Raw genomic sequence first — 24,489 nt, forward strand, 5'->3', positions numbered from 1 at the left:
TGGCTGTTGATAAGCCAATCACAGGGCTGGAAACTCTCAGTCTCTTGAGAGAGTTCACATAGGCAGGATGTATGTTCCACCTCTCCTGAAAGACGTATCCCTCAGGAGAGGCGAAACATAGATCCTACCCATGTGAACTCTCGAGAGAGACTGAGTTTCCAGCCCTGAGATTGGCTTATCAACAGCCAATCAGGAGCGTCGTAAAGGACTGGCCTAGCCATCAGATGCACGGTTGATGTGAATCTACTATAGCAATAGAACGGAATACCGCAGTACCAGTTTATCTTCTGTTCCCTGGTCTTGATCTTCCCTATTATGGGGAACCGGACGGAAGAATTCGAACTCTTGTTCAATTCATTCAAGACCCGCTTTTCAGACATCCGAACCTGCGAAAGGCAAACAAACAAAACACGTAGAGCATAAACTGTGAATAATATATATGAATGAGGAGAAGGAACGAGATATTATAAACAAGGTGCGATACATACATATTTTAAATATACCATTATACAGGCTTAGAGTATAAACTGGGATTATATAAATGAGTATGAAATGAAGTGAAAGAACGAGAAGAATTAAAGAACAAGCTCGTGTATTCTAAATACTATATCATTAAAGGTTGCGGCGTCAACACCGAAGGAAATATGCAATTATCATAGTTTTTTCTCAGACCTGAAATCATTCCTTAACTAAGAAATCTTTATAAACATCCTTACATACAAACCTCAGACGATAGTCACATGCCCTAAATAACACTAGAATAAATAAATAAAATTATCTATTCATAAAAATCATAATATGATGATGTTTTTATGGGGAAAAAACGTTGGAGATAATAGTGTTCAGTCTGGATAATGTTTGCTCACCTTAATATCCCGGAATTCACGGCAAGCTGATAATATCTCGACCAGTTCCTTCAAGCTCTCGTCTCCTCGCAGCTGTCGAGAAGATAATAAATCAATATAATGCATGTATGTATATGTGTATGTATGTACTGTGTATCTATGTATGTACTTATACCAGGGGTTCTGAATAGTGGGTATCCATACACCTTGGGGGTATGAGAACTACATGCAGGGGGTATGGGACTTGATCTCTGTAACGTTTAACATGCGCAATAATCATTTTTTACATTTTCTTTCTAATAAATAAATCATAAGTACGCTATCCTAAAATTCCTGTACCATTTACTCAATGCGAAACACCTTTTTCAGATCTTTCCTAACCCCACACAACAACAACACAACAACAACAACAACAAAGAAGTTTGTAGGCTTACTCCCCGAGTAAGCGAAAATTGTGCGCTACAGAGTGAAGCTACAAAATTCTGAGGTTTACAGAGGTGAGCTAGAAAAATTCTGAGCTTTCGAATTGAATTATAACAATTGGTAGCTACAGAGTTAAGGCTACGAAACTGCTGAGGTTTACAGAAATGAGCTAGACAAATTCTGAGCTTTCGAGATGAATTATAAAAATTGTGAGTTACGGAGTTAAGCTACAAAACTCTGAGGTTTACAGAGATGAGATAGACAAATTCTGAGCTCTCGAGTAGAGCTATCAAAATTGTGAGCTACAGAGTTAAGCTACAAAATTCTTCAGATTGTCGAATTGAGCCAGCAAATTCTGATCTATGAGGCTAATTCACTTCTAAGCCTTACATAACAAGCAATTCCATTTTTGAACCTTTGAATCAAACCAATCAACTTCCGGAAGGGTTTCCTAAATGAAACATTTTCGTATTAATGCTGGAAATGTCCACACAGACGTTCACTCGTAAAAAAGGGTTATTTATACTTGCAAAGTAAGTTCCGACTGAAAAGAACAAGCAACAGATAAAAGATGCATAACTGAATAAAAGCACCAAAACACGAGATATACACGAGAATAAACAACGCAAGAAGATAAAGCTTGGACAGAAAACTTGAAAAAATGTTCCCTTACCTCCAAAAATGTTTTCATGGAGGTGAAGGTGACGCAATACCTGGCCATGAGCTTCCCAGGTGTTGTCGGTTTGACGTCCATTTCGTCGAGCACGATCAGACCAGCTCGAGACAGACCATTCACCTCGCGAGTACATAATTCTGAAAAACCACAACATGTTATCTTAAATACTCAGTTGAATATTGTGAGTAAGGGCTTATTCATGTTGCTGGAATGTTGAGGATGCAGGGGCAAAAATTCTTTGGTATCATAATAACCTTCGCTGCACAGGCACGTTATTATAAATAATTTGAGAACAAAATAGCAGCGGATATAAAAACACTAAAATAAACAAAATACTAAACAAGTAAAAAATGTGCCGATCTAAGTTTCTTCGGCGAAGTCGAGTTTTTCTGTACAGCGTAAAATCAAGGATTCCGAAAATAGATCTATGTTTCGGTGGTCTCGGTATAATGCTGTATGAGCCGCGGCCCATGAAACTTTAACCCTAGGCCGGTGGTGGCTATAGTTGCCAGATTATGGCTAACGTTAACCTTCAATAAAATAAACACTGCCGTGGCTAGAAGGCTGCAATTTGGTATGTTTGATGATTGGAGAGTGGATGATCAGCATACCAATTTGCAGCCCTCTACCCTCAGTGGTTTTTAAGATATGAAGGCGGACAGAAAAAGTGCAGCCAGACAGAGACAGACCCATCTTATTAGTATTCTCTTACAGACAAATAAAAATGAGGAACACAGTACTATGGAATACAAAACTGAGAGAGACATAGGCTACTGTATTAGACGTAAACAAATTCAATGGAATTAACCAATTGCTTTCAGTTATTGCTTTCTTGGATGAGTAACTCCATATGACTGACAGGCGGTATAAGATGTTCGTTTGTGAAATTCAGTTATGGTAGGTATTGACATGCGGGAAGCCAAGGGTGCCTCAACCTTATTCTCATAATTGCCTCGAGCTTACATCAAACCTCAGGTGTCTGGTGCAACTGGAAACGGGCCAATGAAGCCACGAAGGTTAAAAGTAAATCCTCAAGTAAAAAAAAATAATAATAATAAAAAAAAAATAACGTTTCAACCGTTGTATCCCAAACATATCTAGAATTGTTGTGAAAGGATGCTGGTACCTTATTTAAGAACCGGATTAACCGATAGATCCAGTATCTCTTGTGCTTTAAATTACCCTTCTAGATTGATCTCTTCATCAAATGACCAGTCCTACTACCCACATCTCTGCGAATATTATTTATAGTGATCTAACAAAATTTTATTGCTCAGCCTTACTCAACATCTCCCGTGTGGTCTAGTGGCTAGGATACGCGGCTCTCACCCGCGAGGCCCGGGTTCGATTCCCGGCACGGGAATGCTTTTACACTGCCACCAAAAAATAGAAATTAAACAAGCGTCATTCCCATGCAGCCCTGCTTGACCTTTTAATTTGAGGGAATTCGACTTATTCCTAATACTCTCCTTTATCCCACTATTATTCAACTGTTTGGCTGTTCTTAGGCACCAACAACAGAACTGAATAACTGTATGGCTCCTCTAGGCCCCCAACAACATATATGAACAACTGCAACTGGTAGGGTCCTCTTGAGCACGAACAACATACCTGAACAATTGCAACTGTATGGCTCCTCTTATCCCTTAACAAATGCAAGTGTATGCCTTCCAACAGATCTAAACAACTGATTGATCCTCTTAGACGTGAACAAATCTGAACAACTGCAACTATATGGCTCCTTACACACGAACAACAGATCCGAACAAAACAATTGTATATCTCCTCTTACACACAAGCAATAGATCAGAATAGCTGCAACTATAGTGGTCCTTACACACAAACAACAGATATGAACAACACAATTGTATAGTATCTCCTCTTACACACAAACAACAGACCTGGACAACTGCAACCGTGTGACTCCTCTTACAAAAAACAGATATGAAATTTTAACAGAAACCACTATAAAAGTGGGTGCATGTATTTCATTATGTTTTAAAAATACGTGCAAAGAATAATTTTAAAAAATATGAGTAAAATTATGAAAAAGTGCTAGTATGCTCTAGTTTAAGCAGTATGGTATCATCTGATGGTATAGGCTAGTTGAAATCACCTTCAAAACTTGTTACATGCAAGGTTTTCACTCTCTTGCCCACTAGCACTGTGTGTGTGTGTGAGGACGGTTTCAAGATCCCTAAACCAATAAGATATTCAAATTCCAAATAGCATTCCTCCTTGTATTTTGAAGACATTCAAGTTCATGGCCAGAGGAGAGGCCCTAAATTTCCCAACACGCCACACTACTGCTCGCTTTCATAAACGTTAAATTCTGCAGTTGTTCAGTGAAAACTATGGATGGCATCCTGCTTCATCTTTTAGTCCAAAAATGTTGGGTAAACCCTGGTCTCAGACTATGGTATAAAGGTCTAACAGCAGTCTAAGACGCAGTCTTGCCTCTAAGGGTACCGCTTCCATTTCCTTATCAGATGGTCTGTGTTCTTTTAAAACACTTACATTATAAGGATTCTAGGGAAGAACACAGCAACCTGAATTTGCATGACAAATAGTTTATTGCATGCATGACTTCATCACATGACTTGATTCTTTTGTTCTTGTTTTCTTGAGACAGGATATTCACGGATGAACAGAACTATAGGAACCTTCCAGCTTTTTTAGGATATTCGCGGTTGAACAAACGCAAGAAACCTTCCAGCCGAAAATATTTCTATCATTAACTAGAGCACTATTGCAGTTTTTATTTCCCCACGAGTTACTCACCTCCCTATCGAACTTACTTGGAACTCGAGAACTTCAAATTTCGTGCAGATACTATTATGTTGAGAGGGAGAACATGCGCTTCTCTAAATAGTCTATTTCTTATCTGCCTTATTCATTAACAATTTATTTGCTGTTGTCAGTATTACCTACGTGTAATAAATATTGTTTGTCCAATCCAATAAATCAGAATAAACCATTTTTACCCTTTTAATAGCAAAATGAAAAATCATCCATCACAATTAATTTTGACGGTATAATTTCCATTAAAGACCCTAAAAATACACAGCATCCTATTTTCTTAAAAACAAATAAACAAAATACTACGAATACGTGACATTCCATTAGCTAAGCAGTTCAACGTTCCCTAATTTACATCAAATAAGGTACACGGAATAATTACATTAAAAGCTTATATAAATAAAATACTACACTGCGCATCTCTTTATGCCTTCGATAGCTCAGTTGGTAGAGCGGTGGACTGTAGTTGGAACTCGAGCAGACATCCATAGGTCACTGGTTCGAATCCGGTTCGAAGGAAAATGTTTTACTGGCACAAAACTCAATTTTTTCTTTTTTTTACCGTTAAAGAGGAATTTACAGAGGAATTTAATCTCCCTTTTTTGAAGTTAGAGGAATTTAATCTCCTTTTTTTTACAGTTAGAGGGATTTATTTAATCTCCTTTTTTTTTACAGTTAGAGGGATTTAATCTCTTTTTTTTTTTTTTATAGTCGAAAAGGAGTTTAATCTCCTTTTTTTAGTTAAAGAGGAATTTAATATCTTTTTACAGTTAGAGAGGAATTTAATCTCTCTTTTATATAATTAAAGAGGAATTTATTCTCCTTTTTCATAAATAAAGAGGAATTTAATCTCCTTTTTCATAATTAAAGAGGAATTTATTCTCCTTTTATATAGTTAAAGAGGAATTTAATCTCCTTTTTTTCTACAATTCTTGTTTTCCCAAAAAAGAAGACTTATTTAATTCTTCAGTAACAGATATAAGAATCAGATTACATTCTTCAATAACATATATAAGAATCTAATTTAATTCTTCAATAACAGATATAATAATCTGATTAAATTCTTCAATAACAGATATAAGAGTGTAATTCAATTCTTCAATAACAGATAAAATAATCTGATTGAATTCTTCAAGAACACACATATAAGATCTTAATTAAATTCTTCAATAACAGATAAGAATCTGATTAAATTATTCAATAACAGATTTAAGAATATGATTAAATTCTTCAATAACAGATTTAAGAATAAGATTAAATTCTTCAATAACAGATATATGTAAGAGTCTGATTAATTTCTTCAATAACAGATATAAGAATATAACTAAATTTGTCAATAACATATATAATAATATGATTAGATTCTTTAATAACAGATAAGAATCTGATTAAATGTTTCAAAAACAGACAAAAGAATCAGATTTTTGAAAAACAGATATAAGAAAAAGATTAAATCCTTCAATAACATATATAAGAATTCGATTAAATTCTTCAATAACAGATATACGGCTTTCATTAAATCCTTCAATAACAGACATAGGAATCTGCTTAAATACTTCAATGACATATATAAGAATTCGATTTAATTCTTCAATAACAGATTTATGAATATGATTAAATTCTTCAATAACAGATATATAACAATCTGATTATATTCTTCAATAACAGGTATAAGAATATAACTAAATTCGTCAATAACAGAATTTAATAATTGATATAAGAATTTGAATAAATTCTTTAATATCAACGTAAAAATCTGATTAAATTCTTCAATAACAGACATAAGAATCTGATTAAGAATAACAGTTATAATACGATTAAATTCTTCAATAACAGATATAAGAATATGATTAAATTCTTCAATAACGTATATAAGAATCATGTTATATTCTTCAATAACATATATAAGAATTTGATTAATGTCTTCAATAACAGATATAAGGTTATGATTAAATTCTTCAATAACGGATATAACTATCTGACTAAATTCTTCAAAACCAGATACAATAATTTTGTTAAATTCTTTAATAACAGCTATAAGAATTTCATTAAAATCTTCAATACCATATATAATGTGATTAAATTCTTTAATAACAGATTTAAGAATTTGATTGAATTCTTCAATAAGGCATACGAATCTGATTAAATTCTTCAGTAACAGACATAAGAATCAAATTAAATTCTTCAATAACTGATATAAGGAAAAGGCTAAATTCTTCAATAACAGACATAAGTATCTGATTAAACTCTTCAATAACAGATATAAGAAAAATATTAAATTCTTCAATGACAGATATAAGAATCTGATTACATTCTTCAATAACAGATGTAAGAATTTGATTAAATTCTTCAATAACAGAAAAAGAATCTGATTAAATTATTCAATAAAGCATAAGAATCGGATTAAATTCATCAATAACAGATATAAGAAAAAGATTAAATTCTTCAATAACATATATAAGAATCTGATTAAGTTCAATAACAGATATCAGAATATAACTAAATTCTTCAATAAGATATATCAATTTGATTAAATTCTTCAAAAACAGATATAATAATTTGATTAAATTCTTCAATAACAGATATAGGAATATAACTAAATTCAATAAAAGATATAAGAATTTGAAAAATTTCAGGAATAATATATTTAAGAATTAGAGCTCCGGCATCACAATGAACATAGGTAATTTTATTTTCACAATCATATAAGAATTTCCGTAATAACTTATAAAGAATTTCATTAATTATAGTGAATACGTAGATATAAGCAATTTGATTTTGAGAAGCGTAGCAAGAGTGAATTGCACTTATCAAACGACATCATGAAATGTACTTTTTCTTCACATCCATTCAGCCACTGGCACAGGAATGATTAATTTGTGATTAATAATTTACACTAGGTAATCCAACCCTCACTGCAACTGAAAGAACCGGTAAACAGTTTAACCCTGCATCTGCCCCTAAAGGCAAAATTAATGTTAAACAAGTAAAAAACATGCAGAACTTTCTTCAGCGCAATCACGTTTTCTGTACAGCATATAATGCTTTATGAAACTCTTAGAGACGGCCTATGAAACTCAGCTGCTGCCAGTGAAACTTTCTGCCACGGCCCGGTGGTGGCCTGTATTGTTGACACCTAAAGCGGTCAGAGACGCACGATCATGGCTAATTTTAACCTTCGATAAAATAAAAACTGCTGAGGCTAAAAGGCTGCAATTTGGTACGTTTCATGATAGGAACGTTGATGATCAACATACAAATTTGCAACCCCCTAGCCTCAGTACTTTTTAAGACCTAAGGGCGGACAGAAAAAGTGCGGATGGACAGACACATAGCATTGTCAACAGTTTTCTTTTACAGAAAACTAAAACTAACCGGTCACTCCAGACAGTCCGGCCATAAATAGAAATGGTAGAAAGGAAAATAAAATCTTAGGAATTAAAAAAATTCTTCACAGCAATCCATTCCTTATGTAAATAAAAAATACTAAACAAATTGCAGAAAGCACTCCGGTTTTATTTAGAAATGAAATAAAATTTCCTCCTGGCAGTGTCATCCCTATTTCAAAATTACAAGAGGTACAAACTATTCACTATAACCAATCTAGCCTTATCCATAAAAGACAACAAAACTCAACAATTTATACCCTTACTTACAAATTCAAAACTTGAAAATTGTACTAATGCAACTCAATCCTACATGCAGATGAAAAGTTAATACTACTTTGACTTCACTTCAAGAGTCTTTTTCATCCTGATCAACTACAAGATAAGAAAATCTCTATCATAAAGAACTGCCATCGTATTCACAAAAACAATCGTTAAAGCAAATTATTATTATTTTTTCCTTATTGTTTCATATGCAATTTGATGTCTCAGCAACAGCTGTTTCTTATTCATATCGCTGACATCTTTGTTACTGAATCAATATACTATAATTTTACATATACAGTGTCGTTTGATCTTTACACATGTAAGGTATTACATACCCCGATCGGAGACATACCATCTAAGGTTACCATTTATGCCACGTTAGTCAGATTACCTTCAGGCCAACCAAATTTGGTTATCCTCTCAATGTACAAGTGTTCTGACAGGAACCACATTACACAACAATGGTAATGCTCATCCAACTTCCGTCAAGTAAAATCAATAATTAAAACCTGGTTGTTTCTTGGGCTAAGACCGCGGCATCATCTAAAAACCAAAGCGTAGATGTGTTTTCAAGGTTAGTGATGACTGCTAGAGAAGAAATAATTTCAGACCCAGTGCAAACTCAAAAGGAGTTATTTAGCATGTGTGGGATGACAAGGGGGTAGATGTCTAAATTAAAGAAAGTTGTGTAGTCTACAGCGACAAATATAAAACACTTTACATAAAATAAGACATTTTAAGACGAGCAAGGCCATGGCAGACAGACCCTTATTGCTGAATACCTCATGAGTATGAAGCAAGATGGTAAAAGATCCTTTAAGACAACTGTGGAACAACAATAAAGATGGGACAGAAATTCTCATTTACTACTTGGATTATAGAAACAAAACTGATAACCTAGAAAAAAGAGAGTTGCTGAGTTGGATCTATTGTCATATTGTTTATCAACTGTGCAATTAGATAAAATGGGAAATTTGTACCTGTCTTTCAGGCAGGCTAACCCAGTAAACTTTTCCAAATGGAATAACTAACTTAAGTTGGTTTACCTGGAAATCCCATAAGGCCCCATGGTATAACTCAGTCTGGTCCAGATACCTAGCTGTTCTTTGAGCGAGAGAAGACACATACCTCCTACCTTATAAACAGAAAGCATGTACGGAAACACAAAAGCAGAGGATCAAAACAGGACTCGGTAATGCCAGAAGTGATGAGAGAAGAGTTAAACGAGAAAAGTGCCACAAAGTGGACTTTTCACACTAGTAAGACATATACCTCTAAGAACGTATAATTATGCACATCACCAAATTTACTAGTCCATTCCCTTCCTGCACCCTATAAAAAGTTACTACTATAATATCCCATTGGCTACACTGGAAGTACATAAATTTACCAAAACATTTCTGCCCCGAGTGAGGATCGAACTCACGACCTTCAGATTATGAGACTGACGCGCTGCCTACTGCGCTACCGAGGCTCTTGAAAGAATCTGGGTTCTTACCAAAAAAGAAAATCCCTGGAGGCAAATCTCTCTCGTCCAGAGGTACAATGTTCCACCGCAAATGGAAGTCAAACGTACATTTTAATTTTAGCAACTTATTTGGAGTTAATTCTACCTTATTGTTTAGAAGTTGACTTTAAATTGTTTGTAACTGGCTTCCAATATACTCTGAAACTATGATATGCATGTATATTGGTACACCTCAAATACAAAAATGTTTAAAAGGTATGTCAACGGACAGAAATGCACAAAGAACTGCTTTATTAAGTGCAATGCTTAACAACTGATATCCCAAAACTTCTTTGATCTGACCACTCAAAGACAGTCCAATCTTTTACTGAATTCGACAATTCAATTCTAGTCACATGGACGCCGAGAACCCCAGACTTCTCATGCCACTTATTTTCTTATACAGTACTCCTTCAAAATTCATTACAAAATATTTTTCATTCATATCTGTTTCTAGTAAGTCCCTCAAAACCCCAACAATTCCTTCTTACCAAAACTTTCCAATGATATACATATATCTATTTCAATTTACTTCACATAAATCTATCAGATAATTCATTCTAGTGTCGGCACCTCTTAGAGTATTACACTATTAAAATAACACAAAACAATTCACTCAACTCTGACGTTTCTACGAATTTTCATTCACTCTACTATGTCGAAACCTTTCAGAGTAATTCATTCAAAATGTAAGAATCTCATCTGACTATTTTTGTAAGTGTTAAAATCTCTAAGAAAAACTAATTCCACTCTGTCAAATTATCAAAATAAACTTTTCCGCTTCGTCAAAACCTCATATCAATATGCATGACAGTCAGTGGTCAATTTTGTGATAAGCAACTTTTAAATAATTTAAACGGTACCTTTATAAAAATATTAAGTTTTAATGTCAGTCAAAGTCCTATGTGTATTTTTAAACCCGCGGCTTTCAATTTTAAGATCCTCGAGACTATCAAGACAGCTATACACTGACGACAACGCCAATGTACAAATTTTTTAAGTTTCTATTTTAGTATTGTTTTAACTGTCTATATTTCTGTTTGTCCTATTATTCAATAAAGTTAAGTGGTTGAATCAGTGGCGTACTAGAGATATATTCGAACAATGTATAAATGTTTTTCTGAATCACGTAGGGCATTTAGTTCTATCCATGGCTGATCTCTTGAATAACCGCATTCGTATCTTAACTTAATCAAAAGCTCAAGATGAACAAGCACATGCCCAGAAAGGCCTCCTCATATGAGGTGACAGCTTGTATTAACTCTGTGATGTAAACAAATATACAATATGGATACTAAGGACACAACGATGCATCATGAAGATATAATAGTAGTAACAAATACACTAATAAAAATAATAATACTAATAATAATAATAAAACTAGCATTTGCACTGGCACACAAAAAATAATCGCCATGGCCTTGAATTTCAATTGGAAACATAAAGAAAAACGACTGCAAAAAAATAGAAATAGAACAGAATGTATATATTTTAGTGTCAAAAAGAAACTAAAAAAAACTATTTATGCAATAAAATGAACAATACAGAATTGTAAATAATAAAGGGAATGAGGAACTCTAATGATATAACAGTTCAACTTCTGAATAATCCTAACAAATCAATTATTAAATGTAATAGAAGCAAACATTATCTCTTAAGAAATTTAGCCTTCATAAAGAAATGCCTAATTGTGGATATTTTTAAATTGCTTGTACGCAGTAATGTGCAATAATCTCAAGATTAGACGACTGTAACGGCCTCTACAATTGTTTACCGAGTACTTACTGATGACGTTACAAGATTAACAAGGAGGCCAAAAAAATTATGAATAATTCCCATACGACATGCCCGGCCTCCCCCCCCCCCAAAAAAAAAATAAAAAAATAAAAAAAAAAAATAAAAATAAATAAAAAAAATAAAATAAAAATAAAAACATATAGCACTTTCTTAGCTAGAAAGTAAGAATCTAACTTTAAAAGGTGTTCTGGCATGCCTCGTGACCAACAATGATAAGAGATCAAAATATGAAAGATCTTTCACGAAACTACATTACTGAACGTATATTTATACTTACAAGAATGGACAAATAGGGCTTGCTGGACACAAGATACATGCGATACTGGAAAAGACCAATGGCTACACAGTGTACACTAGTCAACGATTGACCCCAAGAACTAAAAAGATGTGGAAACTTAAGAAGTATCTAAGAGGTATCTCAAGATATATTTCTTCAAAAAGCCGAAGAAACTAGTGAAGAAAACTCGAAACTCCTAACTGACAAGTAATGAATGAGGTCCACATGCCTGACCAATCGCGGGCCGAAACAAAGACCTCTAAAACCAAACAAGAATGATGATGATGATGATCTTGATACCTGACCCCTTCACCTGTCTCTGGCAAATATGGCGTATATATCCTACAGCAAACCGCCCCAATAATCGCATTTCCATGCACTGTCTTGGCAAACTGTTAGGCAATACACAACTAATTCAGTGGCAAACTGTTGCGTAATGCACAAATAAGTCCACTACCAATTTACAACCCGTAAATAACTAATTCCATTGCAAATTTATATGCGAAACACAAATAATTCCATGTCAAATTTGTATGCCTTGCACAACTAACTCGTGTCAACTAATCAAGCCTTGCACAACTGATTCCTTCCCAAAAACACAGCTGATTTCAGGTAAAAACAGCCTTCTCACGCAAAACCTTTGCAAATTAGCATGTTGTGCACAACCAATTCCATGGCAAATTATATCTCATACACAATTATTTTCATGGTAAATTGGAATACCATGAACAACTAATTCCATGGAAGATTTATATACTATTCACAACTAATTCAGTGATAAATTTTTATGCCAAGTACATCCCAAAAGGACATTTCCACAAACACAAAAAATTCCATTCAAAAATAGTATTCCCATGCACACACTGACACTTGCCACACTGGTATACTATTCACATCTAATTCCCAGGAAAATTTATGTCATCCACAAATAATGCCATGACAATTTGTATGACATGCACAGTTAACTTTATGGCAAATTTAATATACACTAACAACTAACTCCATTCCAAATTTATAACATGCACATCAATCCAGGTCAAATTATAGTATGACATTATAGTATGCCAAGCACAACTGATTCACAGCAAATAAATAAGCCATGCGCAACTAATTCACCCCAAATGGCAAACCCACACACAACTCATTTCATTCACAAATATTATTCTAGCGGAGAGCCATGCCAAATTGGTATGCCATGCCCAACTCATTCCAAGGCAAATTTATATGCATGCACATCTAACTGCATGGTAAATCTGTATGCCATACACAACAAATCCATGGTAAATTAGTTTTGCCACAGAACTATTTCCATGACATATTTGTATATCACATAAATCTAATTCCAATGAAGGGTATAAGGTCAAAATGTGTTCTTACGAATAAACAACTCCATACAAATCTAGTATTCATCACACAAGTAATTCCAGAACAACATGCCATTCCCAGGCACAACTAATCCCACACCAAAAGGGCTTCCCATGCCGGGAATCGAACCCGGGCCTCCTGGGTGAAAGCCAGGTATCCTAGCCACTAGACCACATGGGATATAACTACGCTGATTTTCCTTCTTCATAAAAACAACAGGTGCACTATTGCGTTATTTACTAGTATGCGGTTGTCATTAAAAGTAAATAAAATTTCTTTTTCTCTGAAAATGAATACCTCTTAGTTTCTTTTTAAATCAAGATTTTCCTAATTTCTGTTTAAATCAATTTAAGATTACCATTTTCCGTTTAAATCAATGTTATTTTCAGTTCCTTTACAGAATGTTCCTTTCGGTATGTATGATCATTATCATCAATTTAAATATATCACATAAACTTCCGAGCGTCGCTTTTTATTGTTTGATACAATAACTTCGTTAATTTCAGAAGACGATGACTACTCAGGTTCAATTTAGTATTTCTTTTGGACTTCACCACACGATAAATCTAGAATGCCTCTAGAACTAGCTAGAAAGTAAACTTACAGACTCCTCCCAGCTTTATCTAAGTCAATATCATGGCACAGTTATGACCCCAGATAACTTGTATCGAAGTCAATATCACAGCACAGTTATGACCCAAGATAACTTGTATCGAAGTCAATATCACAGCACAGTTATGACCCCAGATAACTTGTATCGAAGTCAATATCATAGTACAGTTATGACCCCAGATAATTTGTAATCATTCAATAATTTTTGTAGCATGAATACTTAATGTGATAGTTACATTACTTGTCCTCAACAAACATAATTAAAAATGTTTAGTCAACCACTGAGCCCTATCCTCATTATAATTCGTACACTTTTCTTCGATGCTGTAAAGTTTTGCAACAAAATCAATTATAATTCACATAAAGGACTGCTTTCTCAAGCGAAATAAAATTGATTCTAAAAGTGGGTTAAAATCTAAGAAAGATAGAATATCAATCCCAACTAAAACTCGACAACAGGTTCCTAAGCAATTTTAAATAATCGGGTGACTGGCACAGCGTCTACCAAAGTCAATATTCTTTGAGACCTTGGATTCTATCGATCCTAGAAGGTTCGACGATCGATTGTTTTTGCGGGGGATGAATCGGGAAAATGTAAATCTGCATTTTCAGATTCTGAAACAATTCTCAGGAGCATGCCTGATTTATATCAGTTTGTTATTATCGTCATGTAACTCACATTACTTACATTACTCGTCAAAGCAATTTCAGTTTCTGGAAAGGTGCCATCATTTCTAGCGAATGTCGAGGTCATAATGTCATATTAATTCACCATTCCTTCTCAAAACCTACTGCACAAGTAAACTCCATTTACAAAAAGACAAACCCTACAACTGGTGAAATTCTTGGACAAAACCACCACCCCATTCGGAAGCTCAAAAGAGAAAGTAAGAGCCTCAGGTGATGCAACATTCAGAACCCGTTCTGCTCGTCCGCGCTGGTGGCCTGCTTAAGTGGTGGCGTTCACGGGTCAAATTCTACACATAAAATATTTTTTATACTGTTTCCACGTCGGGGAATAAATCAGGGATAAGGATAAAGGAATCAAAGCATTATGTTAAGGATTTTCTCTATATCAGATATAGCCTCGGTAGCGCAGTAGGCAGCGCGTCAGTCTCATAATCTGAAGGTCGTGAGTTCGATCCTCACTCGGGGCAAATCTTTTCTGCTGGCTGCATCAACGTTATGCAACTACTATAAGGTGAAGATTAAAGAAATTGCTTAGTATCCTTTTGTTCTGAAGGCAAGGATAAGAGGTGGTACTTGTCTTGCATTTAACCGTTTTGGAACTGGGCAAATGTCTCTCATACAAATTGGAACCAGGCATATCTTTCATGTTCAACTGAAGTTTTGAACAAGGGGTCACGTTTCAATTAATGTTTTGAAACCATGGATAAAAGGGTCTTCATTGGCATTCAGCTGATGTTTTGAAACCATGGATAAAAGGGTCTTACCCGGCATTAAGCTGATGTTTTGAAACCATGGATAAAAGGATCTTCCCTGGCATTCAGCTGTTTTGAAACCATAGATAAAAGGGTCTTCCCTGGCATTCAGCTATTTTGAAACCATGGATAAAAGGGTCTTCCCTGGCATTCAGTTGATGTTTTGAAACCATGGATAAAAAGGTCTTCCCTGCCATTCTGCCGTTTTGAAACCATGGATAAAAGCATCTTCCTTGGCATCTGGCATTCAGTTGATGTTTTGAAACCATGGATAAAAGGGTCTTCCCTGGCATTCAGCTGATGTTTTGAAACCATGGATAAAAGGGTCTTCCCTGGCATTCAGCTGATGTTTTGAAACCATGGATAAAATGGTCTTCCCTGGCATTCAGCTGATGTTTTGAGAGATAAAAGGGTCTTCCTTGGTATTCAGTTGATGATTTGAAACCATGGATAAAAGGGTCTTTCCCTGGCATTCAGCTGATGTTTTGAAACCATTGATAAAAGGGCCTTCCTGGCATTCAGCTGATGTTTTGAAACCATGGATAAAAGGGCTTCCTGGCATTCAGCTGATGTTTTGAAACCATGGATAAAAGGGCCTTCCTTGGCATCTTGCATTCCAGTTTTGATGTTTTGCACCATGGATAAAAGGGTCTTTCCCTGGCATTCAGTTGATGTTTTGAAACCATGGATAAAAGGGTCTTCCCTGGCATTCAGCTGATGTTTTGAAACCATGGATAAAAGGGCCTTCCTGGCATTTCAATGATGTTTGAAACCCTTGGATAAAAAGGTCTTTCCCTGGCATTCAGCTGATTTTGAAACCATTGATAAAAGGGCTTCATGGCATTCACTGGATGTTTTGAAACTGGATAAAAGGGCCTTCCCTGGCATTCACTGATGTTTTGAAACCATGATAAAAAGTCCTTCCTGGCATTCAGCTGATTTTTTGAAACTATTGATAAAAGGGTCTTCCCTGGCATTCAACTGATGTTTTGAAACCATGGATAAAAGGGCCTTCCCTGGCATTTCAGCTGATGTTTTTGACACCATGGATAAAAGGGTCTTCTCTGGCAGATTCAGCTGATGTTTGAACATGGATAAAAGGGCCTTCCTGGCATTCAGCTGATGTTTTGAAACCATGGATAAAAGGGTCTTCCCTGGCATTCACCTGATGTTTTGAAACCATGGATAAAAGGGCCTTCCCTGGCATTCAGCTGATGTTTTGAAACCATGGATAAAAGGGCCTTCCCTGGCATTCAGCTGATGTTTTGAAACCATGGATAAAAGGGCCTTCCTTGGCATCTTGCATTCAGTTGATGTTTTGAACCCCTCATGGTATAAAGGGTCTTGCCGTGGCATTCAGATGATATTTGACACAAGGATAAAATGGTCTTCCCCTGGCATTCAGCTGATGTTATTGAAACCAGGGATAAAATTGGGTCTTGCCCTGGCATTCAGCTGATGTTTTGCGGAGATAAAAGGTCTTCCTTGGTATTCAGTTGAATGATTTGATGATTTTCCCGAAAATTCCATGGAGAAAAGGGTTCCCTTTCCCTGGCATTCAGGTGGATGGTTTTGGGAAACCATGAAAAAGGAAACTTTCCCTGGCTTCATTCAGCTGGATGTTTTGAAACCAGGGATAAAAAGGGCCTTCCATTGGGCATTCCAAAAGGCTTATGGTTTGAAAACATGGATAAAAGGGCCTTCCTTGGCATTCCTTGCATGAGTGGAAAAGTTTTGAAAACCATGGATAAAAGGGTCCCTTCCCTGGATTCAGCTGATGTTTTGAAAACCATGGATAAAAGGGCCTTCCTGGCATTCAGGCTGATGTTTTGAAACCAATGGATAAAAGCGGGTCCTTCCCTGGCATTCAGCTGATTTTTTGAAAACAATTGAATAAAAGGGTCTTCCCTTTGGAAAATTCCAAACCTGGAAAGTTTGTGAAACCAAAATGGGTAAAAGGGCTTCCCTGGCCATTTCAGCTGATGTTTTGAAACCATGGATAAAAGGGTCCTTCTCTTTTGCAAATTCCAGCTGGGATGTTTTGAAACCAAAATGGGATTAAAAAGGGGGGCATTCCCTGGCAATTCAGACTGAATGTTTTGGAAACCATGGATAAAAAGGGTCTTCCCTGGCATTCACCTTTTGAAATGTTTTGAAACCATGGAAAAGGGCCTTCCCTGGGCATTCAGCTGAAAATGTTTGGGAAACCATGGATAAAAGGGTTCCCTTCCCTGGCATTCAGCTGATGTTTTGAAAACCAATGGAGTAAAAGGGCCTCCCTTGGTCATCAGCTGATGTTTTGAAACCAGGATAAAAAGGGTCTTGCATTGGCATTCAGCTGATGTTTTGAAACCATTTGGATAAAAGGGCCTTCCCTTTTGGCAAATTCCAGCTGGAATGTTTTGAAACCAAAATGGATAAACGGGCCTTCCCTGGCCATTCAACCTGATGTTTTGGAAACCAATGGATAAAAGGGCTCCCTGGCTTCAGCTGATGTTTTGAAACCATGGATAACGGCCTTTTCCCTTTTGCATTCAAAGCCTGATGTTTTGAAACCATGGAATAAAAGGGTCCTTCCCTTGGCCATTCAGTGATGTTTTGAAACCTGATAAAAAGGGTCTTCCTGGCATTCAGCTGATTGTTTTTAAACATCGGATTAAAAGGGCCTTCTCTTTGGCAATTCAGCCTATGTTTTGGAAACCATGGATTAAAAGGCCTTCCTTGGGCAATCTGCATTCCCCAGTTGATGTTTTGAAAACCATGGATAAAAGGGTCTTCCCTGGCAATTCAGCTGATTATTTTGAAAACCATGGATAGAAAGGGTCTTCCCTGCAATCAGCTGATATTTTTGAAAACCATGGATAAAAGGGCCTTCTTCCCTGGCAATTATTCAGCTTGATGTTTTTGAAACCATGGATAAAAGGGTCTTCCCTGGGCCTTCAGCCTGTTTTTTGAAGGCATGGATAAAAGGGTCTTTTCCCTGCCATTCAGCTTGATGTTTTTTGAAACCATTGGGGGGGGGGGGATAAAAAAAAAAAAAAAAAGGGGGGAAGGGCCTTCCCATGGCAATTTCAGACTGATATTTTTGAAACCATGGATAAAGGGTCTTCCCTGGCATTCACCTGATGTTTTGAACCATGGATAAAGGGTCCTTCCTGGCATTTCACTGATGTTTTGAACCATGGGATAAAAGGGGCTTTTCCCTGCATTCCAAGCTGGATGTTTTAAAAAACCAAAATCGGGATAAAATGGCCCTTTCCCTGGCATTCAGCCTGATGTTTTTGAAACCATTGAATAAAAAAAAGGGAAGGGCCTTCCATTGGCGATTCAGCTGATGTTTTGAATAAACCATGGATAAAATGGGTCCGTTCCCTGGTCATTCAGCTGATGTTTTGAACACCATGGATAAAAGGCCTTCCTGGCATTCAGCTGTGTTTTGAAACCATGGATAAAAGGGGCTTTTCCTGGCATTAGCTGATGTTTTAAAACATCGATAAAAGGGCCTTCCGACTGGCATTCACCTGATGTTTTGTTGAAACCATGGATAAAGGGTCTTCCCTGGCATTCAGCTGATGTTTTGAAACCAGGGATAAAAACGTCTTCCCTGGCATTCATTTGATGTTTTGAAACCATGGATAAAAGGGTCGTTCCCTGGCAATTCAGCTGGATGTTTTTGAAACCATGGGATAACAAAAGGGTCTTCTTCCCTGGCATTCAGCTGATGTTTTGAAACCAATGGATAAAAGGGCCTTCCCTGGCATTCAGCTATGATTTTTGAATCCATGGATTAAAAGGGCCGTTCCCTGGCATTCAGCTTGATGTTGTTTTGAAACCATGGTATACAAGAAAGGTTCTTTCCCTGGCATTCAGCTGATGTTTTTGAAAACCATGGATAAAAGGGTCTTCCCTGGCATTCAGCTGATGTTTTGAAACCATGGATAAAAGGGTCTTCCCTGGCATTCAGTTGAGGTTTTGAAACCAGAGATAAAAGGGCCTTGCTTGGTGTTCAGTTGAGGTTTTGAAACATTGGATAAAAGGGCCTTTCCTGGCATTCAGTTGATATTTAGAAATTAGAAATAAAAGGGCCTTCCCTGGCATTCAGTTGATGTTTTGAAACCAGAAATATAAGGGCCATCCCTGGCATTCAGTTGATGTTTCGAAACCAGAAATATAAGGGCCTTCCCTGGTATTCCATTGATGTTTTGAAACCAGAAATATAAGGGCCATCCCTGGCATTCAGTTGATGTTTTGAAACCAGGGATAAAAGGTCCTCGCTTGGTGTTCAATTGATGTTTTGAAACTAGGGATAAAAGGGCCTTCCCTGGCATTCAGTTGATGTTTTGAAACCAGGAATTAAATGACATTGCCTGGTATTCAGTTGATAATTTGAAACCAGTGATAAAAGGGCCTTGCTTGGTGTTCAGTTGATGTTTTGAAACATTTGATAAAAGAGCCTTTCCTGGCATTCAGTTGATGTTTTGAAACCAAGGATAAAAGGGCCTTTTTGATAGGTGCAAGATATGCAATAAGTGTATTTACCTGTCTACATTTTTCATTTTTTTTTAACTTTTACATTATTAACTTAATTTTTACAATTCTACCATGCCTGAATCCACGGTGTAGGCAGCATAAAAAAAGGTTATTGTCATATGCAGACGGTCTTTCACGTGCCAAATAACCTTAAAGTAGTGGTGTATAAGCCACAACATTTTAAATGTAACATTTCAAATACAAAAAGAGGAGATTTTTTAACATTTTAAATGTAACAAAAATCTCCTCTTTTTGTATTTCCCATTACCTACTTTGGAAGCTTGAATCCTTATGAATAGGGTTCATCTGAATAATAATATAATAATAATAATGTGGTGCAAACACCAATCTGAAGAAGTGATAGAAAACGATCAGGCAAAGATCCTCTGGGACAAAGGTATAAAAAAAGATAGGGTGATACGTGCCAATGAACCAGACGTGACGTTGATTGACTACATCACGAAATTATCACTCTCTGGTGTCGCAATACCATAGGACACCAGAGCAGATGAGAAAGAAAGAAAAAAATGGATAAGTATCAAGACATAAAAACAGAAATAAGAAGGATATGGGATATGCCAGTGGACGTTGTACACATAATCATAGGAACACTAGGCAAGATCCCGAGATCCCTGGAAAGGAACCTGGAAACACTAGATGCCGAAGTAGCTCCAGGACTCAAGCAGAAGGGTGCGCTAAATGAAACATCGCACATAGTGAGAAAAGTGAAGGACTCCTAAGGAGGCAGGATGCAACCCAGAACCCCACACTATAAAAACCACCCAGTCGAATTGGATGACTTTAATAGAAAATAATAATAATAATAAATTGCGTAAGGTAAAGAAAATGAGGTCCGCCATCTTACTGTTACTATTGACTGAATTATCCATATCACACATTAGACATGCATGAACTTATATTTCTTTCTGATGAATCCATTCTAAGTGGACAAGAAACCGTGAAAGCTTAAAAGAAATATTAACCGACAGCTGTTTTATTCATCCATTCATAATGGTACGTATCACCAATGAACTCATTGCATTTAACAAACGCACGCTGAATTTACTATTTTTATACTTCCAAATTCATGTACAATATCTTATACTACTAAAAAAAATTTTCTCGTACCACTTGCATCTTTCTTCAAAAACCCAGTGATGAAGCTGACATAGCCACCATCTCTTTTTTGACCTATTCTGTTCTCGAGTATCGGATATGTGTGTGTGTGTGTGTGTGTGTGTGTGTGTCATCGAGTTTAAAAAGGGCAAATAATGTCCATGCCATTGTCCCATTGTTTTTATTTCATTTCATTGCCGCCCAAATGGTCTCATTCTTGTTCCTTTCTAAAGCGATCTATCTCATTTACAATATTTAACTATCTATTCCGTACAGAAGGGCTCTTTTCAAACTTGTCCATGTTTTAGTCATCAAAATGAATACTCAAGGGTAAACTTAACAATGCATTTCACTCATCCGCTACCTTTATTTCATTAACCTTATGTTATCTCTTTTCAATACGTGGAGGAAATTACTGATTTTGGCATTACGTAATTATTATTAGGAATAGAGCATTCATCTTTGTAAGCAAGCACTGAGTTGATGAAAGATATTTAACCATTTCTAAAACTAGCAAAACAATTTGACATTTAGCAGTTTCTGACCAAGATCCAACATTCATTTAAGTATTCAGTCTCCTTGTCCCTACAGTAAATATTTTCACCACACCCTCAACAATCTTATATACACATTCTTCAACCACAACAATTTTATTTACACATTCGTCAACCTCAACAATTTTACTTATACATTCTTCAACCTCAACGATTATACTTATAACTTCTTCAACCTCAACAATTTAACATTCTTCAACCTCAACCATTTTTTTTATGCATTCTTCAACCTCAACAATTTTACTTACACATTCTTCAACCTCAGCCATTTTATTTATGCAGTCTTCAACCTCAACGATTTTATCTACACATTCAACCTCAACAATTATGCTTACATTCTTCAACCTCAACAATTTAACATTCTTTAACCTCAACAATTTAATTTATAAGTTCTTCAACCTCAACAATTTTACTTACACATTCCTTAACTTCAACAATTTAACATTATTCAACCCCAACCATTTTATTTACACATTCTTCAACCTCCACAATTTATTTTATGCTCTTCATAAACACCATCCACTCAGGTATTTAACTCTAGCCTAATTTTACAGATCTTATTATCTTGTTCTCGCTTCCTTTTAATACAATTCCTTTGCCAAGGCCAAGCTCAATGACAATTTGGATTCCAAGAAGAAATGCCATACACACGACGGACCTTGCCATCGAGAGTACAAGAAACCTTACAGACAGAAAACACACAAAAGGAAGGGAAAATGAAAGAAAGTTCAGAATTCGGAGGCAAAATGTTTCTCCTTCGAACCGGATTCGAACCAGTGACCTATGGATGTCTGCTCGAGTTCCAACTACAGTCCACCGCTCTACCAACTGAGCTATCGAAGGCATACCTTCCCAACAAAAAGAACGAGAAAAATTCTGTTGGCCAATGCGGATCAATACTGGACGATTAACCTAAAATGATACTAAAACAAGGGAGGTATATTATTACTGTCATTATTATTATTGCTATTTTTCAAAAGATGAACCCTGTTCATATGTAACAACCCCACAAGGACAACTGACTTCAAATCCAAGCTTCCTAAGAATAATGGTATTCATTCGAAAGTAACAGAAGGTAATTGGAAATTAGTCATTAGAAAAACAGACAAAATAACAGACAGTGTGTTTCATTACAAACAAATTACTGAACAGCAATACTAAAAAAGACAAAACAAAATGTAAAATATATATAGAATATATATATTATATATATATAGATATATATACACACACACACACACTTTACTTTGGTTCGTGGATTAACTTGTGTGTGCTCTTATTCACAAAACATCAATAAAGAGGGGGGGAACTTCAACCCGGATGCGGCTGTGAGTCTTACAACTCTCTACAGTAGCAAAGAAGATAAAGGTAAATTATCAATATGAAAAACTATAATAGTATATATAAATAGGAAAAGGAAAAGAGATTGTTCCTTGGGAAAAAAGCAGCACTCGCAGTAAAATGGTAGATTAGCATCAGCCATGTTCGTCCCCACTTAAGTACACACATACTACCCATACAAACAAATAAACACACACACTCATATATATAATATATATATATATATATATATATACTATATATATATATATATTGATATGTATATGTATATATATACATATCTCTCTCTCTCTCTCTCTCTCTCTCTCTCTCTCTCTCTCTCTCTATATATATATATATATATATATATATATATATATATATATATATATATACATATACTTCGCAATGCCTACGTGCTTCATAACCCCTGGTCATTAGGGCCGAAATAGATCGGACATGCGAGTTAAAATACTATCACATAAGTAACACACTCAAAAATAACTCTTCGTACTTAAAAAATCTCTAAATAGCTACAGTCCCGATGAACTAACCAGAGGTTTACGAACCCGTAGGCATTGCAATCAATGCATCGTTCCTGGCCAATGGTTGTCACCCTGTCACATGTGCTTAATATATACATATATATATATATATATATATATAGATATATATATATATATATATATATATATATACATATATATATATATATATATATATATATATAGTATCTAAATATATAAAGCAATAGATAATATATATCCATATATATATAGTATATATAAAAATTAAACAGCAAGTGCTATAAAATTACGAGCTATTATTAAGGTTAACAAATAATTATATTATCAGATAATTAGAAGACACTTTTCTTCCAAAAGTTTCCTTCAGAAATATTTTTTTTTTCCGTTGTGCATCAGTCCTGTTGAAGCGGTTTTATCTAGAAGCGAAATCGGTTGGGATTTATATATATATATATATATATATATATATATATATATATATATATATATATATATATATTATCTACTAGTCTTTTTACAAGAAACATATGTAATTGTAACAACCCAATCAACCCTGTTAACTTCTCGAAGTCTTCACACTTTTAGGGAATGTCTGTCACGACATACTAGCCTTCGATCCAAATATATATATAATTATATATATAATACTAATAATAAAAAGGACACCATAATAACGCCTAAACATAGAAAGAAAGTACTATATTTCAGAGACAGCAGTATCTGAAATATAGTACTTTCTTTCTATATTTTGGCGATTTTATGGGCTCCTTTTATTAGATGGAATTCTGTTGTAAGAGAACATTTTTACCAGTCTCTCTCTCTCACACACACACACCACACACACACACACACACACACACACACACACACACACACACACACACACACACATATATATATATATATATATATATATATATATATATATATAATTTATATATACGTATATATATATATACATACTGTATAATGTATATACACACATATATACTATACGCATATACAAAAAATTATATACTATATATATATATATTATATATATATAT

General features: G+C 35.4%; 1 protein-coding gene and 6 non-coding genes across 7 annotated transcripts in view; 3 read left to right on the forward strand and 4 right to left on the reverse strand.

Annotated features, from left to right (window-relative positions):
• Positions 1-24,489, reverse strand: part of LOC135209406 (probable ATP-dependent DNA helicase HFM1) — a 285,878-nt gene that overhangs the window by 75,272 nt on the left and 186,117 nt on the right. Inside the window, exons 8-10 of the mRNA XM_064242100.1 lie at positions 1,942-2,081; positions 867-938; positions 277-386 (exon numbers count right to left, since the gene is read on the reverse strand). Of these exons, the coding sequence (XP_064098170.1) occupies positions 277-386; positions 867-938; positions 1,942-2,081 (322 nt within the window). The remainder of the gene's footprint in view (positions 1-276; positions 387-866; positions 939-1,941; positions 2,082-24,489) is intronic.
• Positions 3,236-3,307, forward strand: Trnae-cuc (transfer RNA glutamic acid (anticodon CUC)). The gene has a single exon. It is a non-coding gene; the product is annotated as a tRNA-Glu (tRNA).
• On the forward strand, positions 5,173-5,262 carry Trnay-gua (transfer RNA tyrosine (anticodon GUA)). Its single transcript is given in 2 exon segments — positions 5,173-5,209; positions 5,227-5,262. It is a non-coding gene; the product is annotated as a tRNA-Tyr (tRNA).
• Trnam-cau (transfer RNA methionine (anticodon CAU)) lies at positions 9,798-9,870 on the reverse strand. The gene has a single exon. It is a non-coding gene; the product is annotated as a tRNA-Met (tRNA).
• Positions 13,451-13,522, reverse strand: Trnae-uuc (transfer RNA glutamic acid (anticodon UUC)). Its single transcript has one exon. It is a non-coding gene; the product is annotated as a tRNA-Glu (tRNA).
• Positions 15,039-15,111, forward strand: Trnam-cau (transfer RNA methionine (anticodon CAU)). Its single transcript has one exon. It is a non-coding gene; the product is annotated as a tRNA-Met (tRNA).
• Positions 22,350-22,439, reverse strand: Trnay-gua (transfer RNA tyrosine (anticodon GUA)). Its single transcript is given in 2 exon segments — positions 22,350-22,385; positions 22,403-22,439. It is a non-coding gene; the product is annotated as a tRNA-Tyr (tRNA).

The sequence above is a fragment of the Macrobrachium nipponense genome, chromosome 11 (genome assembly GCF_015104395.2).
Source record: "Macrobrachium nipponense isolate FS-2020 chromosome 11, ASM1510439v2, whole genome shotgun sequence".
NCBI lineage: Eukaryota > Metazoa > Arthropoda > Malacostraca > Decapoda > Palaemonidae > Macrobrachium > Macrobrachium nipponense.